A 26,389-nucleotide genomic window follows, 5' to 3' on the forward strand; every position below is an offset into this window, starting at 1 on the left:
CTTTGCTCACTCGTCAGGCAGCAGTCAGCAGTCGCCCTGAAACACTCAGAGGATCCTGGGGCATATGGCGTCCTCGTCGGCAGCCATACCACTCGCGTTGATGCATATGCGGGTTCCCTGGATAGCGTGGCACACCGTCACAAGGCGCGTTCTCATCACGTCTGTCTGCCGGCGCACCATAGCCCCTTGGACAGACATGTCCCACTCCGGGCTGGAGTCCCGTTAGAGCAGTTGGTGACTTGCCGTGGTATGGCAAACGCCTCCTTGCTTGGCTGGGGCCCCCACCTGCAGTGGCAATCCAATTGCCTGGAGTTGCTGACAGATTGCCTTTCTGATGTAGAGGCCCCCAGGTGGCATTCGTTCATGGCAGATGTCACAACTCGCCCGACGCCTCCTCCTGTGGAGTCAGCAGTGGGTGGTGTCCCTGTGGGTCATTCATATCCCGGACGATCTCAATCAGACAACCGATGTGATAGGTCTCTTGACAGGTTGCTCCGTGGAAGCTGGCAACATCCTACCCCGCAGTCCAGCTCAGGTGGCCCTGTTTGCCCCCCTGCACACCTCCCATTGCCCGTTTGGGTACTCCCTGACCGAGACCTCCTCGGTACGGATGCCTTTGCGCACAGCTGGCTGCGGGACAAGCGGAAGTACATCTTCCCCCCCCCAGTGAGCCTGTATTGTGCAGAGCCAGGGAAGAGGAGAATCTAAGTCTGTTAGTTGCGTCCGATTGGCCCAACCAGACTTGGCTCTACGAGCATACGCTCTGACAGCCAGTCCCCCCTGGCCGATTCCCCTGAGAAGGACACGATCTGGCACCCAAGAAAAGACCTCTGGAACATCCATCCCTGGACGGGACAACAAGATCTGAAGTGACCTGTCTCCCGCTCTCGTGAGCATGGTCACTCGGGAAAGAGCACCAACCACTAGGCATCTGTCGCTATAAGTGGCGTCTCTTCTTGCCTGGCTGCGCTTCCCTCAGCACAGAGTACCACGATCTGTGTCGTGCTGGGCAGCATGACCCGATCAGCAGAGACCGTCACACTGGATTGTGGACACCATCACTTGGCTTACCGATCTCAGGCCCCTGCCCACTGCAGTGACGCTCACTCTGCCGGGTTGCAGCCTTCTCAGGTTGCAGCCTTCTGGCTCAGAGCGCCTCTCTAGCAGACATCTGGGGAGCTGCGGGTTGGGCCTTTTTCGCACGGGCGCTGAACCGGTGTTTGAACGAGTCTTGAGTGAGACCAACGACAGTGATGCGAACGGCTGCGAATTGCCCTCTCCCCTCTTCAGGCAAATAAGCGCGCTATTCCAGCCTCCCTATTTCCTCCACTGGACCTTCGTATAGGCAAGTATAGGCAGTCATCCATCACTACACACTTCAGGGGTCCGAGCACGGCGGAGCAGCGTGTATTCAAGCTCAGTATATGTGAGTTTCCCTCACTAGGTGAACCATTGTATCTGAGCTAGTGCTCCACACGTAGTGACTCGCCACCTGGTCCCGTCTGACACTTTCTCATTTAATTTTCCCCTACCATCTCAGTCCAGCAGAAGTACTTACTGATTTGTTAGCATTTTGCATTTACAATTTTGTGTCAATGGAACAGTTTTAAACAAAATGGAGAAAATTCTTGAACTGTTAAAAGTGCCCATAGATGGCGACAGCTATTTGCAATAATAACCTGAGCTTTTCCAGAGTCCAATAATGTTTGGCTCCATTTATCTGATCTTGGACTTCTACAGCCACAATGGTGCGAGGGAATGGGCCATTCTCCCGGTCTTTTGCTGTCTCAGCTTGTAACAGGTCAGTCGGGAGAGGAGAGTACAGCGTGTCTGTCAATAACACAAACTGAAACTGAACCTGTAGGTAAATTTTAGAAAACCATTAGTTACTGTTAGTATGTTGTAATATGTAGTGGTAATGCAGTGCTTTCTACTCTCTCAATACATCTAACCTTCTTCTTCAGCTCCACACTAATGGCATTCGCTTCCTTGAGGAAGATGGCATTGCCCCAGAGCAGGTCTCTGAGAGATGTGAACTGGTAACACCTCCATTTACGGAATACCGACAGTGCCAGTTCCGTCTCCCTCACAGTCCATTGTACTATGATTGAAAGACATCGTCAAGTGGCTCAGTGCTGAATGTCATTTTGATCAGTTCAAACTAACACTTCAACAAGACAAGACATTTGACAACCGAATAATCGCTTTGAGTGACTCTGTTGTGTAGTTTTACCTTCCTCATCAGGATCATCCTTCTCCTCTGCTGCATCAGGGTAATACCGATCTACCTGCTTCTGCAGGGCTTCTAGCCTGCTCTCATAGTCCTGAAGAATATGACACAAAATGTTGTTAATCTCAAGACTAAAGAGTGTTTTACAATAATGGACAAAGAATTTAAGTGAAGAGAATGATTTGAGTTGGTTTAATTCATGTGGTACTAGTGTGACTTAATGGAACTGCAATTTTTTTTCCATGTTCCAACTAACATTATGCGTTGTTTTGTTGGGCCAAGATGGTAAAATAAACAAAGCAAGGTTTTCATTTTAACTTTTTAAGATAAAACAGGAATATTTTACCTTTAGGACCCTATCATAAACCCAGTGAATGAGGGTTCTTATAGTTAAAAAACTAGTAATTAGTCAAATAACAAAAAAATACTAGTTGGGTCATTCCGTGTCAAATTAAACAAATTTTTAATATTTCCCTGGCTCAATTTTTGAAACATCAGTAGAAATGAAAACCAAAATATTAAATGGCACTACAATATTTTTTTACTCTACAAATGAGTGGATTACTTTTTTTTTTGTAAAATCTGTTAACTTCAACCATCCTCTACATATTTTATTTCAATGGTGAACACTAAAAAATTAGGAAAACCATGTTTAATTAGATTTTCTACAATATTTACATGTCTTTAGATTTGTGTGCTCGACCAGCTCTTCTTTTGGGAACTACATTTTTACGCTCTGTATGGTTAAGACTTAGATATATGATCTAGATGTGTCTTCATGGGGAAAATGTTAAAATGTAACTAATGGGCCTGCTAGGATAAGAGCAACCAGGATCTCAATAGAATACTCCGCTGTCTGATATGTCATAACCCGATTTCTAGGTGCCAAAAGCTCTATCTGGCTGCTGTCCCCCAAAGCAGACAAAGAGCTGCTCAGAGCATCGGGAGCTCAGCGTCCGGTCTGAGTACTGGACATGACACGGTGAGGGTTGGGTCTTCCCCCCAGGGGGAGTGACTGCAAGTTCTAGCCCAAGTGGGAGTACTCGCAACTCTTGGCACTCGCTGGACGTGCGTGCTGATCCCCTAACCGTCTTCATCATGAGAGAGAAAGATCGTGTTCTCCAGGGGATCGAACAGGGCCTTAAGCAGGCCCACCAGGACCACGTTAAGGTCCCAGGAGGGTACGGAGCATGGACGGGGGGGATTTAACCTCCGCACGCCCCTAGGAATCTGCTGATCGGGTCGTGCTGTCCGAAAAACTTACCTGAAGGGGGAGAGCAACAAAACTGACTTATAGCAACAGTTGCCTAGTGGTTGGTGCTCTTGCCCGATTGACCGTGCTCACGACTGCGGGAGACAGGTCACTCAGGATCTCCTCGTCCCATCCAGGTGCCAGATATGGAGGTTCCAAGTCTGGTTGGGCCAATAGGAGGTGCGCAGGGAGGCAAACAGGACAACCTGTGCCTGCCCGAATGGAGTCGCCATCTTCCGGGGAGCGTGACCTGTCGAGTGAGCGCGTTGGCTGTCTGATTGATGTCGTCCGGGTGCCAACTGATGGTTGACCTACACTATGATGGTTGACCTATAGTGCTGTCTGACCGTAGCAGCATATGCTTGCCCCAAATGAGAGGCAGGGACCGCTTCACTATGGGCTGTCTTCCCGGACTTCCGACTGTATTGCATCACTGCCGGCGGTTTGTTTGTATCACTGCACTTGCACTTTCACTTTGTTTTAATATTTGTGTATTTTATTCGTAGTATATATCGTTACTTACTGTATAACTGTTTTTAAACTTTGTGACTATGAGATGGTGTAGTTGCAGGTCAAAACATCACTCAACCATTCCGTTTACAGTCTTTGATTACACTCAGTGATGCACCAACTAAGAAACCCACTGAAAGTGGTGAATCTATTATTCGGAACGTTAACATAGAGGTACCAGCCACCATAGTCAAATGTTTACCTGTAGCCAGAGAGCCTGACATCAAGTCAACTTTAAATGAGCAGGCTAAAGCTAATCACAAATTATAATATTAAAGAGGTGTGTGAGCTTGCAGACACTGTAATATTCTCTGGCCCCCTCCTGCTCACCGTGGTGATGAGACATCATCACTAAATGGCTTGTTGTGCCTGAGTTGTGCCTGCACCATGATATAGTTTATATAAATAACTGGAAGAGTTTAGAGAGCAGATCTGACTATGCAACTTACGTGCACCCCTGGGTTGGGCCCGCACTACTACTCCCCACTGGTGAGACTGTGTAGGTATTCCACATATGATCTCCCTTCGGATGTGGTCTCCGTAGCGTTCCGCCGTAAGCAAGGGGTTAAGCGCTTCCCAGTGCTCCTTACGGTGTCGGACAGCCTACTAGCCTCTAGAGTAGCAAGGCCACCGCCTGTACGGCCGGTAGTAAGAACCTCTCGTTGTGGTCACACGAATTGATGTCTTACTACACCACTGGATGGTTGCGATTAGCGAGGACTCATTCGTGACTGCTGAAAATCGTGACGCGGCGCAGCACCTTAGCATTTTCGAAAGGAACCCCATTCTGTCAGTCTCGGCACAACGTCGAGAGACCGACAGAAAGGGAACGTCTTGGTTACGTATGTAACCTTGGTTGAGGGAAGAGCTGGTCGAGGGAACGAGACGTTGTGTCCATCATGCCACGAGCACTGCGCCGGCACGCTGCAGCGAACAAGAGTGCCTCTCAAGTTTCTCCGCCCAAAAAGGTGAATGAATGGGCATGCCATCTTCCCTTTTATACCCGTATGTATGGGGCAGAATGCCGCCCCATTCGCCAAGTTCATTGGCCTTTTCAAAGAGTCGGAGATGATTGCTTCTCAAGACAAACCCCATTCTGTCAGTCTCGACACAACTTCTCGTTCCCTCCATCAGGGAACCTAGGTGAGGTTACATACGTAACCAAGACGTTTGTTTGGGGTTATTTAAAGAGCTTATTAGTAATATGCAACTTTTTCACACACAGGAACAAACATATAAATATTTACAAATATAAAAAAATTAAATGTAAGGATTATAATGTAAAAGACAATTATTTTGTACATAAAGATAAAAATCTGGCTTGTCCTGTAGATGGTCTGCTTGTGCGCAAGGTCTCCTCGCTAGAGAAGCGATCCTTTATTTCCCTTGCAAGTTCCGCCATGTAAAAAGAGAATCTGTCATGGCGCAAGAACAACTGGCTCTTTAAGGAAATGGGAGATGAGACACTGATTGGTTTACTGCACATTACTACCAAAACACACCCATTACTTATTTTGAAAATAGTGTGAACCCTATTAGACCATGCGCCAGGCGTGCCAACCATTTTTGATTCAGACAGGCCCTAAGGTCACTGGCACTGTGCGCTTTAGACCATGTGCTTAGATCGTTAAAATAGGGACCTTGATGTCATTGATGTCACTTACTAATCTTTGTTGCTCCAATAGATTGTTAGCCTCTTCTCTTTCCTTCCGGTATTGATCCTCAAGTTCTTGCAGTCTGTATTCACAGAGAGTTAATGATTTACAAAATAAGCATCACAAAAGTCACATCTTGATCTTATTTCTTACCTCTGATCCATTTCCTGCTTCATATCGATGCCTTGTTTCTCAAAAAGTTCTCTCTGAGCAAAGGCCCAGTCTACAGGTTCCATTGGAATCTCGCTACTAGGTGTCTTCCCACGCTCATGACGGGCCTGCTCTGGATGGTTTAAACGGAACACATGGCTCTTGCCCATAATAATTCGATTCCCTAAAAATTTAAATTAACTGTTTAATATATCGAGATATCAGCATCATATGAGAGAAAAACTAAAGAATTAAAAAAAAACCTTTCTATAACACATTGAAACATTCTTGAAGGTAATGCAAAAACAGACCTGATCTGAGAACAGTGGGCTCTGTCACTCTTTTCCCATTGACATACATTTCTGCTCCCTCACAAGGCTCTAGAATGACTGTTGTAAACAACAGGAGAAACATCCAGGATGACTTTAGTCTATGCCCAGTATTTGGAATGAAGTGTGGGTAAGTAGTGTTATAATTAGGGCTGTCAAAATTACAGCGTTAATTTTAACGGGACAATTGTTTTTACGCGCAATTAAGGCAGCGCGCAATTTTCTGTTGAACCCTTGGCCTTGGAAATGGACATGCAGCATCAAACAGAAATGGAGAAGGAAAAAGGTCTTCTGAACAGGAAATTCATATATAAAACAATGTCTGATGGTTATGTCCACAAGACAAAAGATACCTGCATTTATTGTCAATGTGAATTAAGTTATCACCGCACCACGCAGAGTTTAAAATATCACTTGATGGCGAAGCATAAAACTGATGCAAAGAGCTCTCTACCCCCTCGCTAAAGGCAGACAACACTCGATTGTTTTCAGCGGAGACAGATGGACACCTCGACAAGCAATAGACTCACCACATCTATAACTAAATGGGTGGCTACAGCATGTAGGCCAGTTAATGTGGTGGAGGACGAGGGTCTACTTGAAATTATTCGCATCGCATCTAACGATTATACATACGAACTACCTTCGAGAACCACGGTTACAAGCAAGATTCACGACTCCTATGAAGAGGAGAAAGCTACAGTCGAAGAGACGTTAAGACAGTCAAACATGGCTCACCGGAGATTTACTGGACTTCCCTCAGTAACCATATCTACCTGGGGTCACGGCACATTATTTTGACACACACTGGAAACTTCGGTTGCATGCTTTGACCGTTATGAAGACAGACGAGAGGCACTATGCTAACGTTTGTGCTGAGCACTTTCTGCAAGTAGCCAGACAGTGGAATATTGAACTCAAAATAAGCACACTGACTACTGATAGTGCACGCAAGATGATTGCAGCGGCCATGCAGCTCCCATTCGAGCATATGCCTTGCATTGCACACAGCCTCCCCCGAGCTACCACGGTTTCGGTCCAGAACAGCCTGTTTGACAGCACCTGGAAAGGAAAGTAGTGGGCCATTTCAAGCATAGCCCAGCAAACGCAACAGCAAGTTTCACATCATCAAAAGAAAGAGTCACTCATACAGGAGGTGTCAACCAGATGGAATAGCACACTGGAAATGATAAAGCGTGTTCAAAGAAATCAAGAACCATTAAGAGAAGCACAGCACTCTCACTCACATTAGAATGAGAGATTGAAAGTCTTAAATCTCTGAGCAGTGCTGACAGAGCTGAGGTGTGGAGTACTTGCTCTGATAGAGGGGCTTGGAGAGAAAAATAAACTAGTGACAACTGAGCCACCTAAGAAGATGTCATATCTTATGTCTGTGCCAGATTCTTCATCTAATGATGAAGAAGAATGTATTGAGAAATGTGTGGAGCGCCACAAGGCAGAGCCCTCTATTGGGATAGAGGATTGTCCCCCTTGCAGTGGTGGTCCAAACATGAAGGTGCACACAGTGAGATGGCCAACCTTGCACGCAGATACTTAGCAACACCTGCCACATCCATACCTTGTGAAAGACTGTTTTCAGAAGTGAGCTGCCCTGTCGTGTGAAAATGTAAACATGCTTGTCTGTTTGAGCAATTGGCTCAGTGGAAAGAAAGGAAAGTAATGTAAACCTTTGTTTTGTCTATGTTCTTTTTTTCAATAGTCATGAACAAGTTATTTGAAAAGTCTATGTTCTTTATGCTCTATGTTTAAGATGGTTTCAGTAATAAATGTACACTTTGCATGTTTAGAAGAAGTGATCTGCCCTGTTGTACGAAAATGTAAAGTTAATAGCTGCAAAGAAAGAAGTAATGTAAACCTGTGTTTTTCTATGTTCTATGACCTTTGAAACATGTCTTCATACGTATGTCCAGTATGGTTTTACTAATAATAAACAACATACATTTGCATGAAGCATCATTATTGTCCGTGCCCATGTTGAATGGAGTATTAAAACTTGAAAAATATAAATTTAAGGTTAATTTAGAACGGATAAAAATGTGTGATTGATCATGAGTTAACTCATGACAATCATGCGATTAATCGCTATTAAATATTTTCATCGATTGACAGCGCTAGTTATAATACATTTTGTATCACAACTTCAACTTTTAAATGGTTCCTGTAAACCTTTAATTTTCAAGTAAGGACGTTGGTGCCCTTTTACAATAACAAAATCACCCCTAAATATAATTTCAAATAGGTTAAACTGATGTTGTACAATATTCCCCAGTCAACCTTTCATCTGTATTTGTAATCAAACCTTCTCCCATAGGTCCAGTGGTGCTGGTGATAATGCAATGTTCCTCCTTGATAAAGTGACCACTCAAAACAATATCCTGCCTGATGCTTGCATCCTCTCTCCCTACCCTGAGTAGAATAAAACACATTGAAAATCCTTACTTATTTTTTAAATTAATGACTGGCTTATCCACACAAAATTACTATTTTGTGTGTGTACAAATACTTCTAAATACCACAACACTGATTCAGCACTAACCTGGTCATTCCATCTTTAATGTAATATAGTAGACATTCAGACATCAAAGGATCTTCATTTAAATTCACCAGGTGGGGTGTCTGCAATTTAGGAAAAAAACATTTAAATCCATTTTAAATGGACAGGTACTAGATTTGCATTTTTGAAGGGAACACAAATGCTCACGAGGTAAAAAAAGAATAATGCTAAAGACAAGCCAATTCACTATTTTTTATTTAGAAAGATATAAGAATAGAACGTGATTCGCCATTCAGTGTGCATAGAGAGTATTATGATGGAGTCAATGCTGTCAATTACATTTTCGTTAAGTTTTCAAATAAGAACATACTGCACAGCTAAGACTAAAGTTACCTACAAAAATATTTAATAGTTTCAGCTTTGAGTCCTGAATAATTTGCAGACATGTAATACTTATTTGTTTAGTAGTTAAGAACAAACCCCAACCAGAGATCTGAAATGTGTTTACAAGACCTTAAAGAGAGAAGACTATATTCAAAAGTAAAAGTGTATATTCATGCTAAATCATATTTAAGAAGACTCCAGTAATGTGGGCAATGAGGCCATGATGCTTGAAATGTAAAGACTGCTGAACAGTAATGCCTCATATGTTAGTATTTAATTACTGTTACTGTAAGGACTAAGACGAATTGCAGCACATACGCAATAAATTCCTAAATAGAGAGCAATACAGTATGGTGTTTAAATGAGCTTTGATGGGAAAAGAACACACAGAGGTGCATTAGAACGGATTTAGAAGAGCTATCAGGATGCAACCACACAGTATCCATGGCAACCAACCTCATTGGGAGAGAAGAGCCCAACAGTGTCTATAAAAACCGGCTGAGGTTTTCTCTGCAAGGGCTTCAGGGGATGTAAAAAATGTATGTTATTAGTTATAATATGTGGTCCCCCTGGACACTGTTTGAAGTGTATCAAACAAGTGTTTTTACCTTTTTGGGTGAAAAAACTCCAACAGTTCCTCCGTCCTCACGCATGGCCACACCCATCTCAGCCAGCAGTGCTTCTCTGTAAAAACCAAGAAGTTGTTTTTCAGTCAACGCTATGTAGGTTTATATTAATCCCACAACATGATGTCACACTTGTGTAATTACAAAAAAACTATAACAAACCTGTCCATTCGAATGGCTTCTGTGCGATGAAGCTTCTCTTCCCATGTTTCGTTGAGCTCAGCAATTATTTTCTCTGTTTCCTATTTTGCATTACAAACAATAAAAAGTTAAAACATGTAACCATTTCTATGGTAATTTTATTGAATTATTTCTGTAGTGGGAATATATAGACATATAGAATTTGTTGTATGATCATGGAAAATGTTATTCAAGCTTTAGGGTGAGTTTGGAACTCCTCATATACACTACATGCATGAGCGCAGATTACATTGGGCCTGTTCCAAGAGGCGTAGTACCAGGGAAAATGGCGTCTTGAGGAGATGCCTCCCTGGTGATTTATGTAGGATACCACTGTCATGCTGTCCAATCGGACTAAGACATGGCGGTCCCGTAAGACTGGCAGGAAGTAGTGAAGGGCCATATGCAGGTAGTTGATGTGCAGGCTTCTTTCCTGATTCGACCAGTGGCCGAAGGCCGGTTCGCCATCGCACAAAGCCCCCCAACCTGTGTTGGAGTTGTCTGTCATGACCACCTTCTGTCTGTGTGTGGTGCCCAGGAGCACACCCTGCTCCAGCCAAAGGGGATCCTTCCAAGGGACTAGGGCAGTTACACAGACTTGGTCCACCCAAATGCGTAGGCGTCCCAGACCTCTCAGTTTCAACCAGTACTGAAGGGGACGCATCCGAAGGACGCCCAACTTCAGTTCTTGAGACGCGGAGGCCATGAGACCCAGCATTCTCTGAAACACCTTGAGGGGGCAAGAAACTCCTGGTTTGAAAGAGGCCGGCGAGCTGCTGAATAGCCAGAGGACGGTCTGGCGCATTTCTGGCCGTCATACGTGTTGAATCGAAAAGTGCCTCCAGGAACGAGATACGTTGGCTGGGGGACAGTTTGTCTTGGCAAGGCGTAGGCCCCCATCCTTCTTGGATACGAGGAAGTAGCAGCTGTAGAAGGCCCACTCGGTTTGGTTGGTGGAAACAGTGCTATGGCTCCTTTGTCCAGTAAGTTCCTCAACTCTTTTGCCTGGGCAGCATGTAGTGTAAGATCCGTTGCACTTCGCAGCTCTCTGAAGGGCACGATGTCAATACCAGACTCGTCCATTCCCTGGAGGAGTTTGGCATGTTATACCTGAAGCACTGCCATGGAATGTAGCACTAAAACCGCTTGGCCGGCGGACGAGAATGCACGTCCAGCAAGGGCCGAGGTAGTTTTGCACGGCTTCGAGGGATGAGCCACTTTTGCCGCCCATCCGATAGCTGTGGGCGGACACAGATGTGCGGCCACCGACTCCTCAAGGGGAGGCAACTTCTCGTAGCCTATATCCTCTGCACTGTCAACCGAGGTGAGAGCGGAGGATGAAGATGGTCGTAGACAGGCAAAGTAGGGGGTGCACCATGACCTGGTGAATTCATTGTGAACTTCCGGGAAGAACAGTGAAGTCTGCAGACGAGGGGCTTGACTGCGCCCCGGTGGGAGCCAATCATCCAGGTGGCCACGAGCAGATTCTTCTGGAGAATACCACTCCACACCCAGCTCCTCCACAGCCTTGGTGAGTACCCGAAAGAGCTCAGCGTCTACACCTGGCTTGGCCTCACTGTGCGCTGTAGTCAGCAGAGGGGCGTGGTCAAATGATGAGCCCGACAGCTCCTCCGACATGCTGTGGTTAACCTCGTATTCGCTTCCACCAAACGAGACCGTATCACTGGCGGCAGCCAAGGGACACTGGTCAGGCTGGGAGAAGTGAACCGGCGAGTCATCTCTCTCTGTGGAGAAGGTGGGCTCTTATCCGAGGGCTTAGATCCTCTACCCCGCTGCTTTCTTCTCGTACACCTGGTTGCGAGATAGAAAGCAGGAGGGCACGAGGAGCGGATTCGCTCTCTGAAAAGAAAGCAATCTGTGAGCGGAGAGACTAATGCTCTCACAGTACGAGTGAAGTATTGATAGGGAACCATGCGTACGCCAGAACCTGCACATAATTTCCTCTTTAAATCCCTGACAGGGGAAAAGAGTAAATTTATCTCCACCCCATCTTCTCCCAGATATAACCATAAATGGAGCTTACAACGCCTAGTTATACTATGCATAATGTCATTATTTTACAGTAAGCAGGCACAATAAAGCAAAACGACACGAGATGAAGCTAGCGATTTCATCTCCTTTTACTCATTCCTTATGCAGTTCTTACCAGTTAACATAAAAACAGTGCCACACATTGGACATGAATATTAAAACAACGAAATAGAAAGAGAACACATGTTCCCCTTTTCAGAAAAAATACAGCAAAACAGAAATTCACATAAGTGAAGAATAAACACATAATATGATCAGATGAAACAAAGAGAATGTTTCAACTTTTCTGTGTTATACATACAAATATTCACACTGTTATCTCAAATACTTAATATTCTCCACATGTGTAAAATATAATCCTTGGTCCAGAAAGGTTTTTGTCTAACTCTAACAGCCAATTAAATGGGCTTGTAGAGATTCATGTTGTACCTCAGTAGGAGTAACACTTTCACTTGATTCCGGCATATTAGCAAGATGTGGGTCTTGCCAAGGCGTTCCCCACCTCACTATCATCAAGCCGGTAGGGATTTTTACCTTTCTTCTGGACAACAGATTCAGTTACTTTTTACTTTTAAACTTTGGCTAGTTTTCTTCTCACGTGTTCTCGAACAATATGTCTGTCCACTTCCTTTGCAGAAAATTCCATGACCTGTAACTTGGTTCTCATACAATACCTGTTGTGGCATGAGGAGCACTTCAATAATCCATCAAGAACGTCAAGAGTGAAGGTCATCCAAGGTTCGCCTTGAATTGAAGCAGTATGTAGACAGTCTTTCAGTTCTCTGTTAAATATCATAACTTCTTCATTTACACAAGTATACTAAACATCAGATCTGTAATGACGTATGTTTCTCTCCCTCCGAAGCTCAGCGGAGATAAACTGAGGGCCATTATCTTTGACCAACTCCTTTGGATTTCGTAGTCGAGGAAACACAGCAGTCAAGAACTGCTTAACAGTAGATGTGTCAACCCTGGATGCAAAAAAGCAACTTCTGGCCATTTGCTGAAGTAATTCATGAGAGTTTTTGCATATCTACAGTCTGATGGTGCAGCTTCAGATGGTCCGACAACGTCAATGGAGACTTTGTCCCAGGTGGCAGAAGGCAATTCAACAGGGTTAAGATGAGCATCACAGGTAACAACAGACATGACATTTTGTCTGGAAGTATGACAGTTGCGTATCAAAGCTTCTGTCTGGCTGTCCATCTTGGGCCAACAGTGCAGCTGCCTCAGTCTTTGCTTTGTACAGACTATCCCTTTTTGCGATTCAGAAGCTTGTTGAATTAGATTTTTCTGTAAGGGCCTCGGATACCAAGAGGCTGTGGTTCCTCTGATGATACATCTATCCATGACAGAAAGCTTGTATAGGGAGTATGCTTAGTCCGAGTCAACATCCTTCTTGTAATATGGCCAACGTGTCTCTTGCAACGTACGCAGTTTAGTGAACACTGTGCAGTCATTGCATGCAGAATGGAAATATTTCTTGGAGATTAGTAAATTAAATCATAGACTCCGCAAATTGGTTTCCGCAAATTCCTTTTTTCCGTGTTTGCAAGAGGCAGTCTTGATATGCAGTCGGCGACACTGTTCAGAGGACCTGGTCTGTATTGAACATCGTAGTCAAACTCCATAAAGCGTGCAGACCATCTGGCAACATGTTATTCTTCTTGACTGTTCCTTTTACTTGTCAAAAGAGTGGTAAGAGCTTGATAGTCAGTGTGCAGTAGGAATTTTCACATCCAAAGCCACATACGCCATTTCTCAGCAGCCCATGCACATAACAGTGCTTCCTTCTTGACATTGGAGTATTTTCATTCATCATCAGACAAGGACCGTGAAGCGACAGCTATTGTTTTATTATTGTCTTTTTCTTGCGCTGCTGTAGTCCAGCAGACTTCTCAGACTTTACGAAGTGAGACTTTCATTGGCTCAACCAGAGTAGCATAGGCAAGCACAAACTTACTGCACAAGACACTGAGACCCAGAAGTGACGGTATTGTGGAGTGTGAGCATCTTTAATTGCAGTAGTATGGCCATCATCTGAGTGTCGTCAAGTAACTTGCACTTGTCTGCATTCCGTTTCAGACTAGCTTCATTAATCATGTGCAGAACAGCTTTGAGGTTTGCATTGTGACTGGCTTCAGATGACCATGAACAATCACATTGTCCAATTAACACTGTCAATGCAATTAAAGATTATGGTTATTTGTTGCTGAAAAGCAGATGGTGCTGAATACAGTCCACACTGTACTCTACAGAAATGGTATATGCCTTCATGACTGATAAAAGCAGTAAGTTCTCTGCTCTCCACATGTAACTGTAATTGGTAGTATGCATTTTTAAAGGTCAAGAGAGGAGCACATCACTGATCAATGCAACTCAGACAGTATATCCACAATCAGCGGTAAGATGTGACAATCTTGCACCAAAGCCTTGTTAGGTTCCCATAAATCAAAGCACATACTAATGGTGTTGTTCTTTCTTATCAGAATAAGCTTCATTTGCCAAGTGTGCACACTAAAAATAATTCTGGTTACAGCAGCTCTTAAACACACAGTATACACAAGAAAAGGCAAAAGGAAAAAAATATATGTCAGGAATCACAGAGAACGAACCCAAGCGCAGGCAACAGGAGATGAAGGGGTTAACAAGACTTTAATAAATAATAAAACTGGAACAAAACAAAAACCCACGAGGGAGTAACAAAACAGTACACAATAACAAATATGATAAACGGATTACTAAACACTCAACAAGAACTCAATATTAAACACTAAGACTAGACTATACGTTACTTGACAAGGTTTCAAGGACACAGTAAGGAGTACAAGCAAGGGATATTGTACAACCAACGAGCACCAGACAATAGACAAGAGGGTATTATATAGGGAGACTAACAAAGGGGATAACGATGGGCAGGTGTGGGTAATGCGACAGGAGGAGAGCAATACTAGAAACGAGAGGGGCAGGGCCAAATGACGAGACAGGAGAGAATGCATATTATGTCCTGATTGACCATAATATGATCCTCTCCACATAAAACACGTGGGTCTGTCATGATTCTGCCCCTAGACCAGAAAATCAAGACAAGAGCAGGCAGAATCATGACAGGACCCCCCCCCCTTTAATGAACGCCCCCTGGCGTTCACCAAAGGAGCAGACTAACGAGACAAGACTGACTGGGAAACGGACAACATCCAACAAAACATGGTAAAAAACAACAAGGGCAGACAGGCAAGAATAATCAATGGGTTGGGGTGACATAATAAAAATAACAAACAGGGGAGGGGGGGTGGGGGAACACAAGAGTTCATGGGGGGAACACAAGAGTCCAGGGGGGTAAATCCGAAGGGATTGGCACAAGGGGGAACAGTACTTGTCCCTGGCGCTCGGAAGCGCGGAGTACCAGGGTACACCCTGGGGGGCGGCGCTCGAGAGCGCGGAGTACCAGGGTACACCCTGGGGGGCGGCGCTCGAGAGTGCGAAGGCCCAGAGGTTCTGGGAGGGGCCGGCTGAAGGGCAGGACTTGACGCCGGCTGGAAGGCCGGCAGGGCAGGACTTGACGCCGGCTGGAAGGCCGGCAGGGCAGGACTTGGGACCACCGGACTTGGGACCACCGGACTTGGGACCACCGGACTTGGGACCACCGGACTTGGGACCACCGGACTTGGGACCACCGGACTTGGGACCACCGGACTTGGGACCACCGGACTTGGGACCACCGGACTTGGGACCACCGGACTTGGGACCACCGGACTTGGGACCACCGGACTTGGGACCACCGGACTTGGGACCACCGGACTTGGGACCACCGGACTTGGGACCACCGGACTTGGGACCACCGGACTTGGGACCACCGGACTTGGGACCACCGGACTTGGGACCACCGGACTTGGGACCACCGGACTTGGGACCACCGGACTTGGGACCACCGGACTTGGGACCACCGGACTTGGGACCACCGGACTTGGGACCACCGGACTCCGAGCCGCCCTCCGTTGCCTCTTCTTCTGCCGAGCCACCCGCCTGGTGGTCGGCTGCAGGAACGAAGTGAATGGGATGGGCGGCTCGGGATTGGAGGCCTCGGACGAGGACCCCCAGGATTCCCGTCTCCCCCGCTTGCCAGTGAGACTGGGCGGTTGTGGAGAGGCTGCAGAGGCTGGAGAGTGGTGCGTGGCAATGCCCACAACACCCATCTGCAGAGGACCACTCTCGGGTATCGCTACCAGCGGAGATGAGCAAAATGGGTTCGATGAGGTCGCGGACTCCGAACGCTCTGCGGCAGTTACCCACACGGCGTCGAAATCCAACGGCCTCATCGCCCTCATCTCGGAGCGAGAGAGTGGCTCTCTGAGACCGGCGTTGAAAAGCACCGCCAGCTCCCTCTCTCCGAACGCACCTTGTTCCGCGATGTCCAGGAACCTCCCCACATACTCATCCACAGTCTCATTCCCCTGGCGAAGACTGCAGAGGCGACGGGCCAAGCTGGACCGGTCAGTGTCCATGCTGCCGCTGGGTTCTGTAGTGGCTCGTTGGTTCGGTCAGGAATCACAGAGAACGAACCCAAGCGCAGGCAACAGGAGATGAAGGGGTTAACAAGACTTTAATAAATAATAAAACAGGAACAAAACAAAAACCCACGAGGGAGTAACAAAACAGTACACAATAACAAATATGATAAACGGATTACTAAACACTCAACAAGAACTCAATATTAAACACTAAGACTAGACTATACTATACTATACTATACGTTACTTGACAAGGTTTCAAGGACACAGTAAGGAGTACAAGCAAGGGATATTGTACAACCAACGAGCACCAGACAATAGACAAGAGGGTATTATATAGGGAGACTAACAAAGGGGATAACGATGGGCAGGTGTGGGTAATGCGACACAGGAGGAGAGCAATACTAGAAACGAGAGGGGCAGGGCCAAATGACAAGACAGGAGAGAACGCATATTATGTCCTGATTGACCATATTATAATGATCCTCTCCACATAAAACACGGGGGTCTGTCATGATTCTGCCCCTAGACCAGAAAATCAAGACAAGAGCAGGCAGAATCATGACGATATATATACAAAAGTGGGGTTTACTTACTGTATGTGCAAGTGTGCCTAGTAAGAACTGAATAATAAAATTGTGTAGTGTACATTTTTATAACAGCATAAAAATATAATAATAGGTATTTACATAAAATGTAAGAGTAAAGAAATTGAACTTTTGACTTAACAACTAGGAGGTAATTGTAGATGTACTAGCTGTTAAGGATTAAGATGGTCCGTGAGAAGAAGCTGTTCTTGTATCTAGATGTTCTAGTGTGCAGTTCAAACAGATTGTGTCCAGGGTGGGATGGGTCTTTGATGATATTACCTGCCCACTTCTAAGTCCAGGAGCACACCAATAATCCTTTCAGCTGTTTTTGTCAAACAGTCCAGTCTCTTTGTGTCTCATTTGGTGACCACAGTAATTTTTTGTGTATTAAGTTCCAGGTTGTTCTGATTACACCAGACAGCTAGCTGTTCAACCTCTGTATGCAGATTCATTACAATCCTGGATCAGGCCATTGACCATGGTGTCATCTGCAAATTTCACAGGTTTGACAGAGGGTTCATGTGAAATGTAGTCGTTGGTACACAGGGAGAAGAGCAATGGAGAAAGAACACAGCCCGAGGAGCTCCAGTGCTGTTGGTTAGGGTGCTGGATGTGAAATTCTGAATCCTCACTATGTTGTCGGTCTGTCAGGAAGTTAGTTATCCACTGACAGGTGGATGTAGGTACAGAGAACTGAGTGAGTTTTGTCTGAACGATGTTTGGTATGATTGTATTAAAGGCAGAGATAATATCCACAAACAGGATCCTGGCAAATGAACATTGGCACTGCGTTGAGGACAGAACAAAAACCTTGCCAAAGATGTGTGTGGTGTAAGGTATTGGTTACCCATATTTCCAAGCCTTTCCAAGGGGGTGGTCAGCTTCCACACTTGGCTGACCAGGGGCCTGTTGCATACACTGCTTAGACTATTCTTGGTTAGTCATTAAAGGTTTTCCTTCAAGACTTATGTTTCAAGTCAGCTACATAAAAAGATAGATTGGTCTAATTGAAATATGAAAAGTAAGACTGATTAGTCCTATCTAATTGCTATTCTGTAAGAATAGTTGTTGAGACAGTCTTAACTTAGCGGCAATATTTAAGCAAGAATAAAACACACACTGATAAGGAATATTAGTTTTTGCACAAACTTTATCAGACCCAGAAACTAAACTCACATCTTGCTGTTACTTATTTTATATGCAGAGAGGTTAATTAATCAAAACAGATGTAGGTCTTTGATTACTTTTTAAAGAATCAAATATAGGTCATGTAATTGGACTATTAGAAAAAACAAAATGCGAAATATAATATGTCCCCTTTCATCTGGAGCTGTGAGGGAAATTGTTAAAGATTATTAAGTCAGTTTGCAGATGGGTATTAAACAGCACCTTGAGTCTCTCAATGGCTTCCTCGCTCCCTGGGCTGAATATGATGCGGTCATGCAGGCTGCTGATGGAGCCAGCTCGACTGGAGAGGGTGGACAGTGAAGGAGAGGGGCTCATCCCCGTCATAGCATTGGTCACTGTGGAGAGATCATCTCTTTCATTGACAGCCAGGCCACTATTGTTCTTTTCTTGTTCTTGTAATCGGAAGTAAAACATTTAATCCAAGTATCACATTATAAAAGTAATGTAGTCCGGTTGCTTTTGGATTCCTTTAGGGTAACATATGTAAATAAAACAGAAAAAAAAGATTTTAAAAAGTCTTTGAAAAGCATAATATCAGATTAAATGGATATACAGTAAAAACTGTACTTTAATTGAATTTATTAAAGAGGGCTGCAATATTAAAATGGATTAATTTTTGTTGTTTATTGACTTTTTATATTGTAATCATGATTATTTATGTTAATTAACATATTGCATTATATTTAGATAAAACAAACCGAAAAGCATTTAGAAAGTGTTTTTCGCTGTTTAACGCATTAGAAAACATGAAATTGTATATAGAAAATGGTTGTGTAGCACAAAAACACTGTACACTTGAAACATTTTTATAATTAAAGTTTTAAAACAACTTGTATCCTGAAAGTAATCTAATTTTGGGGAGTACTGATAATCTGATAGAAAACATTAATATAACTATAACGGATTACAGTTACAAATAAAAAAATAAATACTGATACTGTAATACCCTAATATGTAATTGTAAGCACGCCACATCATCCGACCACGCCCCCGAGATCGTCACCCCTTTCCGTTTATCTCCGTTCTCAATCCCCTGACTTTTGAACACTACATTACCCATTAGGCACCACGCACTTCACCCGCCATCTTTGATTACACATTCGGCAGAATCGGCACACCTGTTCACTGTTTGATTGTCACACTATTTAAGTTGGACATTTTCACCTAGGACTTCGTTGAGCGTTGTTGTATCCTGTTGTTTTGTTCTGTGGATTACCTAACTCTGTGTTTTTGAACCCGACCTCCTGAAGATACCTTTCCGTGAAAGAAGTAACTATTATCCTTGTTGTTGATTACCTGAAGGACTTCTGTTGATACTTACCTGATGATTGTTTCCGAAGAAACTTACCGGATAATTTCTGAAAATACTGACCAGTTATGATTTCCGAAGACATTTGAAAAGAGACATTTATTAATAAATAATCCAAGAATTTTACCTGGTGGCGTCCTCATTCCTCTTACCACCTGGTGCCGATACTTAAGTGTTAAGTATTTTACATTAAGTATCCAGCATTGGCCAAGCACTGCACTATAAATTTTGACTAAAGATTATGAGGGCACGTGAATACAAATCAATAACACTGCAGTGTTACATGTAACAAGGGTTGTTTTTGATTATATGGTCAGTGCTCTAAACAACATCAGCATGCCCAGTGGCCAGGCTTCCAACAATCCAATCAATTCCCAAAAATCTAAATTAAACTCCATTTCTCAATCTAGGAGCCTGGATAAACTTAGATATACATCACACAGAAGAAATCACCATGGCAACTTCCACTGACCACCAATGTTTTTGTAGCTACATTTTGCGAAGTAATAGTAGTAACATGCCATGATATAATTCCATATTAATTTCCACCAGCTCATAAACAAATGTAATTGGTCACTTTTCTGAGTCAAAATCTCTTTCTCTTTAAATTACATGTTTTTGTCCAAAATTAGCTTCAATGAACACAAGACATTTCTCATAAGTCAAAAGTCTGGCCCTGTGAGACTAGCAATGGCCCATCTCTTTTAGAATGACATATAGACCCTATTTTTAAGCAAATCTTTGGTTGTGGTATCAGACAGACATCAGTTTGTGCATTTAAATGGGGAATCCTCCAATCAAACGCAAGTAAATTATGGATTACCTCAGGGATCGGTTCTAAGACCCTTGCTATTCTCCATATACATGCTGCCCCTTGGAAACATTATTAGAAAACATGGTATTAGCTTCCACTGTTATGCAGATGATACCCAGTTATATATCTCATCAAGACCAGATGATTCCTCCCAGCTATCCAAATTAGCAGAGTGCATTGAAGATATAAAACATTGGATGACCTGTAATTTCCTTCTTTTAAATTCTAATAAAACAGAAATATTACTTATTGACCAAAGACACGCAAACCGAATATTTCTGATTATAAACCGCAAGTTGAAGGATGTATTGTTATTCCAACAAATACTGTAAAAGATTTAGGCGTTACATTAGACAGCAACCTGTCATTTCGAAATCACATCTCAAACAGCCTTTTTCCACCTAAGAAATGTTGCCAAATTATGAAATATTCAATGTGTTGCTGACGCGGAGAAGATTATTCATGCATTTATGACGTCAAGACTTGACTACTGTAATGTGCTACTTTGTGGTTGTCCTGCATCATCAATAAACAAACTACAGTTAGTTCAGAATGCAGCTGCCAGAGTTCTAACCAGGTCCAGAAAATACGATCACATAACCCAATTTTATCAACCCTTCACTAGCTACCCATTAAGTGTCGTATTGACTAAAGTTATTTTAATCACTTATAAAGCCTTAAAGGGTTTAGCCCCTACCTACCTAACATAGCTTCTATTACACTACAACCCATCAGGCTCTCTAAGATCTCAAAACTCAGGACTTTTGATAACACCTAGAATAACTAAATCCACCAAAGGGGGCCGAGCTTTCTCATACGTAGCACCTAAACACTGGAATAGCCTTCCTGATACTATTCGAGGATCAGACATACTCGCCCAATTTAAATCTAGATTAAAGACACATCTTTTCAGCCAAGCTTTCACTTAATGCCAAATATGCTAAATAAACCACCGGGAGACTGCTGACATTAGATATTATTTACTAGGTGTTTATATAACAAGTTAAACTATTCATGTACTGTGTTTTACCTTTTTTGTGTTTTTCTTATTTTCCCATGTAAAGCTGCTTTGGAACAATGCAAATGGTGAAAAACGTTATATAAATAAATTGAATTGAATATTTCTCGGAGACGTCTGACACCTGTAATACGTCTGCTAAAGATCTGGAGATCTGGAAACATCTGCTGCGTAAAAACATCTGCTAAACATCTTAGAAAGAGCTGTTGTTCATCCATTCTAAATCATAAACGTCTTACAGACATCTTCTAGATGTCTTTATGACATCTGACAGCAGACATCTCCGAGACGTATTACTGATGAGCATGTCTTGCAGATGCAAATGCAGACGTCAAATAGACGTAAGCCAGATGTTTGTGTGCTACCAGGGGTCCCATTTTATAAAGCTCCACTGAGATTTAATCATGTTCTGAGTTTGGTTTTACTTTATTACACGTAAGGATTTTTATCATCAACACTGTTTGTTGTCATCACTTCAAGAGTGCAGTGTGATTAAGCCTGAGCAGTGTGATTAAGCATGAGCTACTGAAGAACGGTCTATTGGTAAAAGCGCTAGCATTAGCTAATGCTAAAGAATAGATATAACACTATGGATAAATTAATTTGGTGTTATTTGTACAGACTGTAATGTAAATAAAAAATATTTAATTATATAAATACAATTTACTAGGGCTGTCAAATTTAATGCGTTAACACAAGATGATTAATTTCTGGAATTAACGGCTATATATTTTTTTACGAATTAACGCATTCTCGCCATGTTTTACCCACAATTCAACCCCCGCTGCGTTCATTCCTCGTCGTGTAAATAGTATGGCTGAGATGGATGTGTCCGAAGAACCCGTTGGCCCTCTGGATGGACACTTTGAGTATAAAAAGAACAAAGATAACAAGTAAACAAACATGTTGTGGTTTGCTCACACTGCAGGAAGGACTTTTCATTTCACCGAAGCAACTCGAGCCTTAAGTATCATCTTAACACCAAGCATTCATTTGTTGGGGCTTCAACTTCAGGTGCTACGCCTGGCATGCGTCAGACCACCCTCGCCGAATGCAGGGCATTAAATAAGTCTACGTCTGAGAAGCTGACAGACACAATTTCCAGATGGATAGCCAAGGACTGTAGACCGTTTAATATTGTGGAGGACACGGGCCTCGCAGAAGTTTTGAAAGTGGCACAGTGATGACTAAAATCAACGAACTACAGTAAAAAAAAGAAATGAAGGAATAGGATTTAGCTTCAGCGGATAATGTTGCTTTGACAGGAGACCACTGAACCTCCGTAAGTAACAACAATTATCTGGGTGTGACGGCGCATTACATCACTAACACCTGGAAACTGAAGTCGTTTGATTTAACCATAATGAAAACAGAAGAGCGTCACTTTGCAGAGGTATATGCTAAACAGTTTCAAACCGTGGCACACAAGTGGAAAAATTTGGATTGTTTGCCCAAGGGACCATGCTAACGAAAGCGGGAGACAGGTCACTTAGGATCTTCTCGTCCCATCCAGGGTCCAGACATGGGGTTCCAGAGGTCTGGTCCCAGGTGCCAGGGGGGGAGTGGCCGTCAGAGTGTGTGCTCTGAGAGCCAAGTCTGGTTGGGCCAATCAGACTTCGAAGCTCCTCTACCCTGGCTCCGCACAGTACCTGTGTGGGGAGGCTCACTGTGGTGGAAGATGTACTCCCGATTGTCCCGCAGTCATCTGTGCGTGAAGGCATCCGTAGCGAGGAGGTCTCGGTTAGGGAGTACCCAAGCGGGAGGTGTGCAGGGGGGTGAACAGGACCCCCTGTGCATGCCCTCACTGCTCCCAATGAGCTGGACCACAGGGATGGAGTCGCCATTTTCCGCGGAGCGACCTGCCAAGAGAGCACGCCGGCTGTCTGATCGAGGTCATCACCCACTGCTGACTCCAGAGTAACATAGCCTTTAGCTTTACATTTACATATTTGGCAGACACTTTTATCCCAAGCGACTTACATAGCATTATCCTATACATTTTAGGATATGTATCTGCAATCCCCTGTGATCGAACCCACAACCTTGCTTTGTTAACCCAATGCTCTTACCACTGAGCTACAGAAAAGCTGCAATGCACTGCACTGCCGCCAGATGCTCACTGCGGTCCAGGCAAACATGCCTGACATCTCCATGTCGGGCTAGTCCTAGGCTTGACTGGCCATAGCCGGGAGCAGCAGATGGTCCTCAGCGTATGATGTCAGGTAATCGCCACCCGATGTAGCGGCCGAAATCTCATCCCCAGCGCACAAGGTCCATGTGCATAGGCAACAGATCCCACGAGTGAGCCAAGATCAGTCGTCAAAATAGTTAGCATACGCACGTCCTGCTCCCGAGGGGATCGAGGGCAGCCTCCGCAATCTTCTTAAGGAGAGGGAGGTTCTGTTGTGGGCAGCAGAGCTGCAGGAGAATTTGCTCTTTTAGAAATATGCTCTTTGAAGACACCTCTGAAATACCCAGGGGAAGTCGCGACCACCAGGATGAGTTCCGCTGTTCTGCGTCATAGATCCAGTAGGAGGAAGTGAAGATCGCTCAGCATAAGCCTTGCAGGTTCCGAAGAACAAAAAGATGAATGAATGGGAACGCCATCTTCCATTTTATACCCGTACGTCTGGCGTGCCGTCCCATTTTCCAAGTTCATTGGCCTTTTCAAAGTATAATCGGAGATGATAGGTCCTAAAGTCAAACCCCATTCTATCAGTCTCCACACAACGTCCAGAGACCGACAGAATGGAAACCCGGTTCAGTCAGTCATTACGAAGTCTTGTTGTTTCACATTGCAATTCTGAGCGTTTTAGCTATTGGATTATTGTTTTGATTTTGGATTGTTTATCCTTTCTGAACCGCTGCTGCCTGTCCCGACCACTGCCTGTGTAACGGCCGCCTAGTGTTTAAGTGTTCATAATGTTGGAAGTTGATGTCCCTTTAAGACGTATGTTAATATATGCGCGCTGTTCTTGGGAGCGCATGCGCAGAAAGAGTGTTCGCGCAACGGGCAGAGATGACCGCTCTACTGCTGACTTGCTTTATGTTGATATGTTTTCCGTTTATTTGATTTGTAACGCGTTTCGCAGTGTATTCCCCTGTTAATACTCACCCATTAACATGTGTGTGAAGAGTGGGTTTAACTAATGAAAACATAATATAAACGATCCGTGAAACTAATAGGTTGTACTGTCTTCTATTTTTCATCTGGGCAACCATCAAACTCTGCGAGACGTTACACCTGTTGTACCATTAATGCTAGTTTGCTGCCTGCCCTGACCATTCCCTTTACAGAGTAGTACGTGACCTAAATATACATGGCTAGATTAAGGATAAAAAGAATTGAAGTCTTACCGTTTTCTTGTGAAGTTACCAGGTAGTTTAAAAGTTAGCAGGCAGAGGGGGACATCACAGTGGCATGCCGCAATAGGCAGCATATAGTTGCTCACAGATGCACCAGCCTGTTAATCAGCCTTAATTTGAGGCACAATCGGCCGATTCATTTAAATATTATGAAGATCCCCCAAATTGGCCTGATTCATCGGCGGGCCGATCGATCGGTTGACCTCTATCAAGATCTTTTCTAACAGATCTGGATACCTGTTTTCGAAAATCTGAATATTAAAACATCACTGTGTAAATTGTACCCCTGGGGCAGAAGAGTTACCCGAAATTCCCCATCGATTTATAATGGGGAATGGAATCCCATAGACATTATGTGTCATAAAAACAAGGGGGCTGCGAATAAGTCTTTCAGGATCTTATTGAAGCTATGAAGCCATGCCCATAGCAACCATATACAGCAACCTAGCAACTAATCCCATAGACTGCTATTATAAAAAATCAGCTGGATCTCTTTGCAGCACAATATCATAGAGACAAGTGGGTGGGCTAATTTAACTCAGTTTCCCAGGATCTTCATGTTGCTATGAAGCCACCCCATAGCAAAAAAACACAATAACTTAGCCTGTTTAACAAGACTTAAATCTCTACATCAGAGCACATGCATATTCGTGGTAATGTCATGTTAGCAACGTGTTAGTCATGTTAACATCCTGCTAGAAAACATGCTAATTGTGTTATTTTTGTTCGACACAGAAGACGAAGATCTTTAGGAACATGACACTTAACAACATTGATCCAAACCCAGCGGGCTGAACTCCAAATAATCTGTTCTGAGGAATTTCCCCATTGGGATCAGCATCAAGAGACAGTAGGATGAGAAACTAAAAAAGTGTTTAGAATTGAGTTAGAACAGAATTAGATGTGCACAGGGAAAGACAGAGGATCCATTTAACCAATTTGATATGTTTAAAGTGTTTTGAAAAGAGGGAATATTTATGTATGTTAATTGACCATATTTGCTTAATTTTGCACTATCCATAATTCATCATTGATAATATAGATGAACATACAAAACAAAAATACATTCAATGTAAATATGATATTTTATAAATTATGAAATTAACAGGGTCAACATGAAAATTTTGCTTATATGATTAGCATTATTATATCATATTGATTTTACATGGTAAAGTTTCAATTTTGAAGCTTAAATTTGATTATAAGATTTTTTTACTTTTGAACCCATGTGTTTGCAATACTATGAACTGGGACCATAAACACATAAATGGTTGAGAAAAAGTTCTGCAAGTGTTGATTGATCAAGTAATTATGAAATTTGAAATATGTTTAACGGATGTGCTTACTTTCAATATTGTCACCAAGGCCCTGGGTGTAAAGCAGATCCTTCAGACGGAACACCTCTTCTTTCAGCTCACGCACTAGACGATTATTAGGATCTTCATTGATCACAGCATTACAACGGATCTGCTTAGCCCTGTCTGCATACCTGTATCATGCACAGAACTTTCAGTCACTTAAACTTGTTACATGTACAACTCTCTGCTTCTACATTGCTTTCCTTAAAGTCACCATGAATTCAAACAGGAACATTCTGACTGGGCCTTCAGGACAACCAGGACAAGAGCATGCTCTCTCATGTCGGAGCACCTCGTTTCCCGGTATGGAACTAGACTTTGTTACCATGCCGCATGCTTCAGGAGACCGTGC

General features: G+C 43.6%; 1 protein-coding gene across 1 annotated transcript in view; it reads right to left on the reverse strand.

Moving 5' to 3' along the window:
• Positions 1-26,389, reverse strand: part of kif1aa (kinesin family member 1Aa) — a gene marked incomplete at its 3' end in the record, with an annotated part of 149,219 nt that overhangs the window by 63,775 nt on the left and 59,055 nt on the right. The window contains exons 13-24 of the mRNA XM_079460586.1: positions 26,026-26,168; positions 18,374-18,564; positions 9,814-9,893; positions 9,634-9,709; positions 8,684-8,763; positions 8,447-8,553; positions 6,109-6,186; positions 5,801-5,981; positions 5,657-5,729; positions 2,234-2,324; positions 1,953-2,101; positions 1,680-1,858 (exon numbers count right to left, since the gene is read on the reverse strand). Coding sequence (XP_079316712.1) covers positions 1,680-1,858; positions 1,953-2,101; positions 2,234-2,324; positions 5,657-5,729; positions 5,801-5,981; positions 6,109-6,186; positions 8,447-8,553; positions 8,684-8,763; positions 9,634-9,709; positions 9,814-9,893; positions 18,374-18,564; positions 26,026-26,168 — 1,428 coding nt within the window. The remainder of the gene's footprint in view (positions 1-1,679; positions 1,859-1,952; positions 2,102-2,233; positions 2,325-5,656; positions 5,730-5,800; positions 5,982-6,108; positions 6,187-8,446; positions 8,554-8,683; positions 8,764-9,633; positions 9,710-9,813; positions 9,894-18,373; positions 18,565-26,025; positions 26,169-26,389) is intronic.

The sequence above is a fragment of the Barbatula barbatula genome, assembly GCF_947034865.1.
Source record: "Barbatula barbatula genome assembly, chromosome: 7".
NCBI classification, from domain to species: Eukaryota; Metazoa; Chordata; class Actinopteri; order Cypriniformes; family Nemacheilidae; genus Barbatula; species Barbatula barbatula.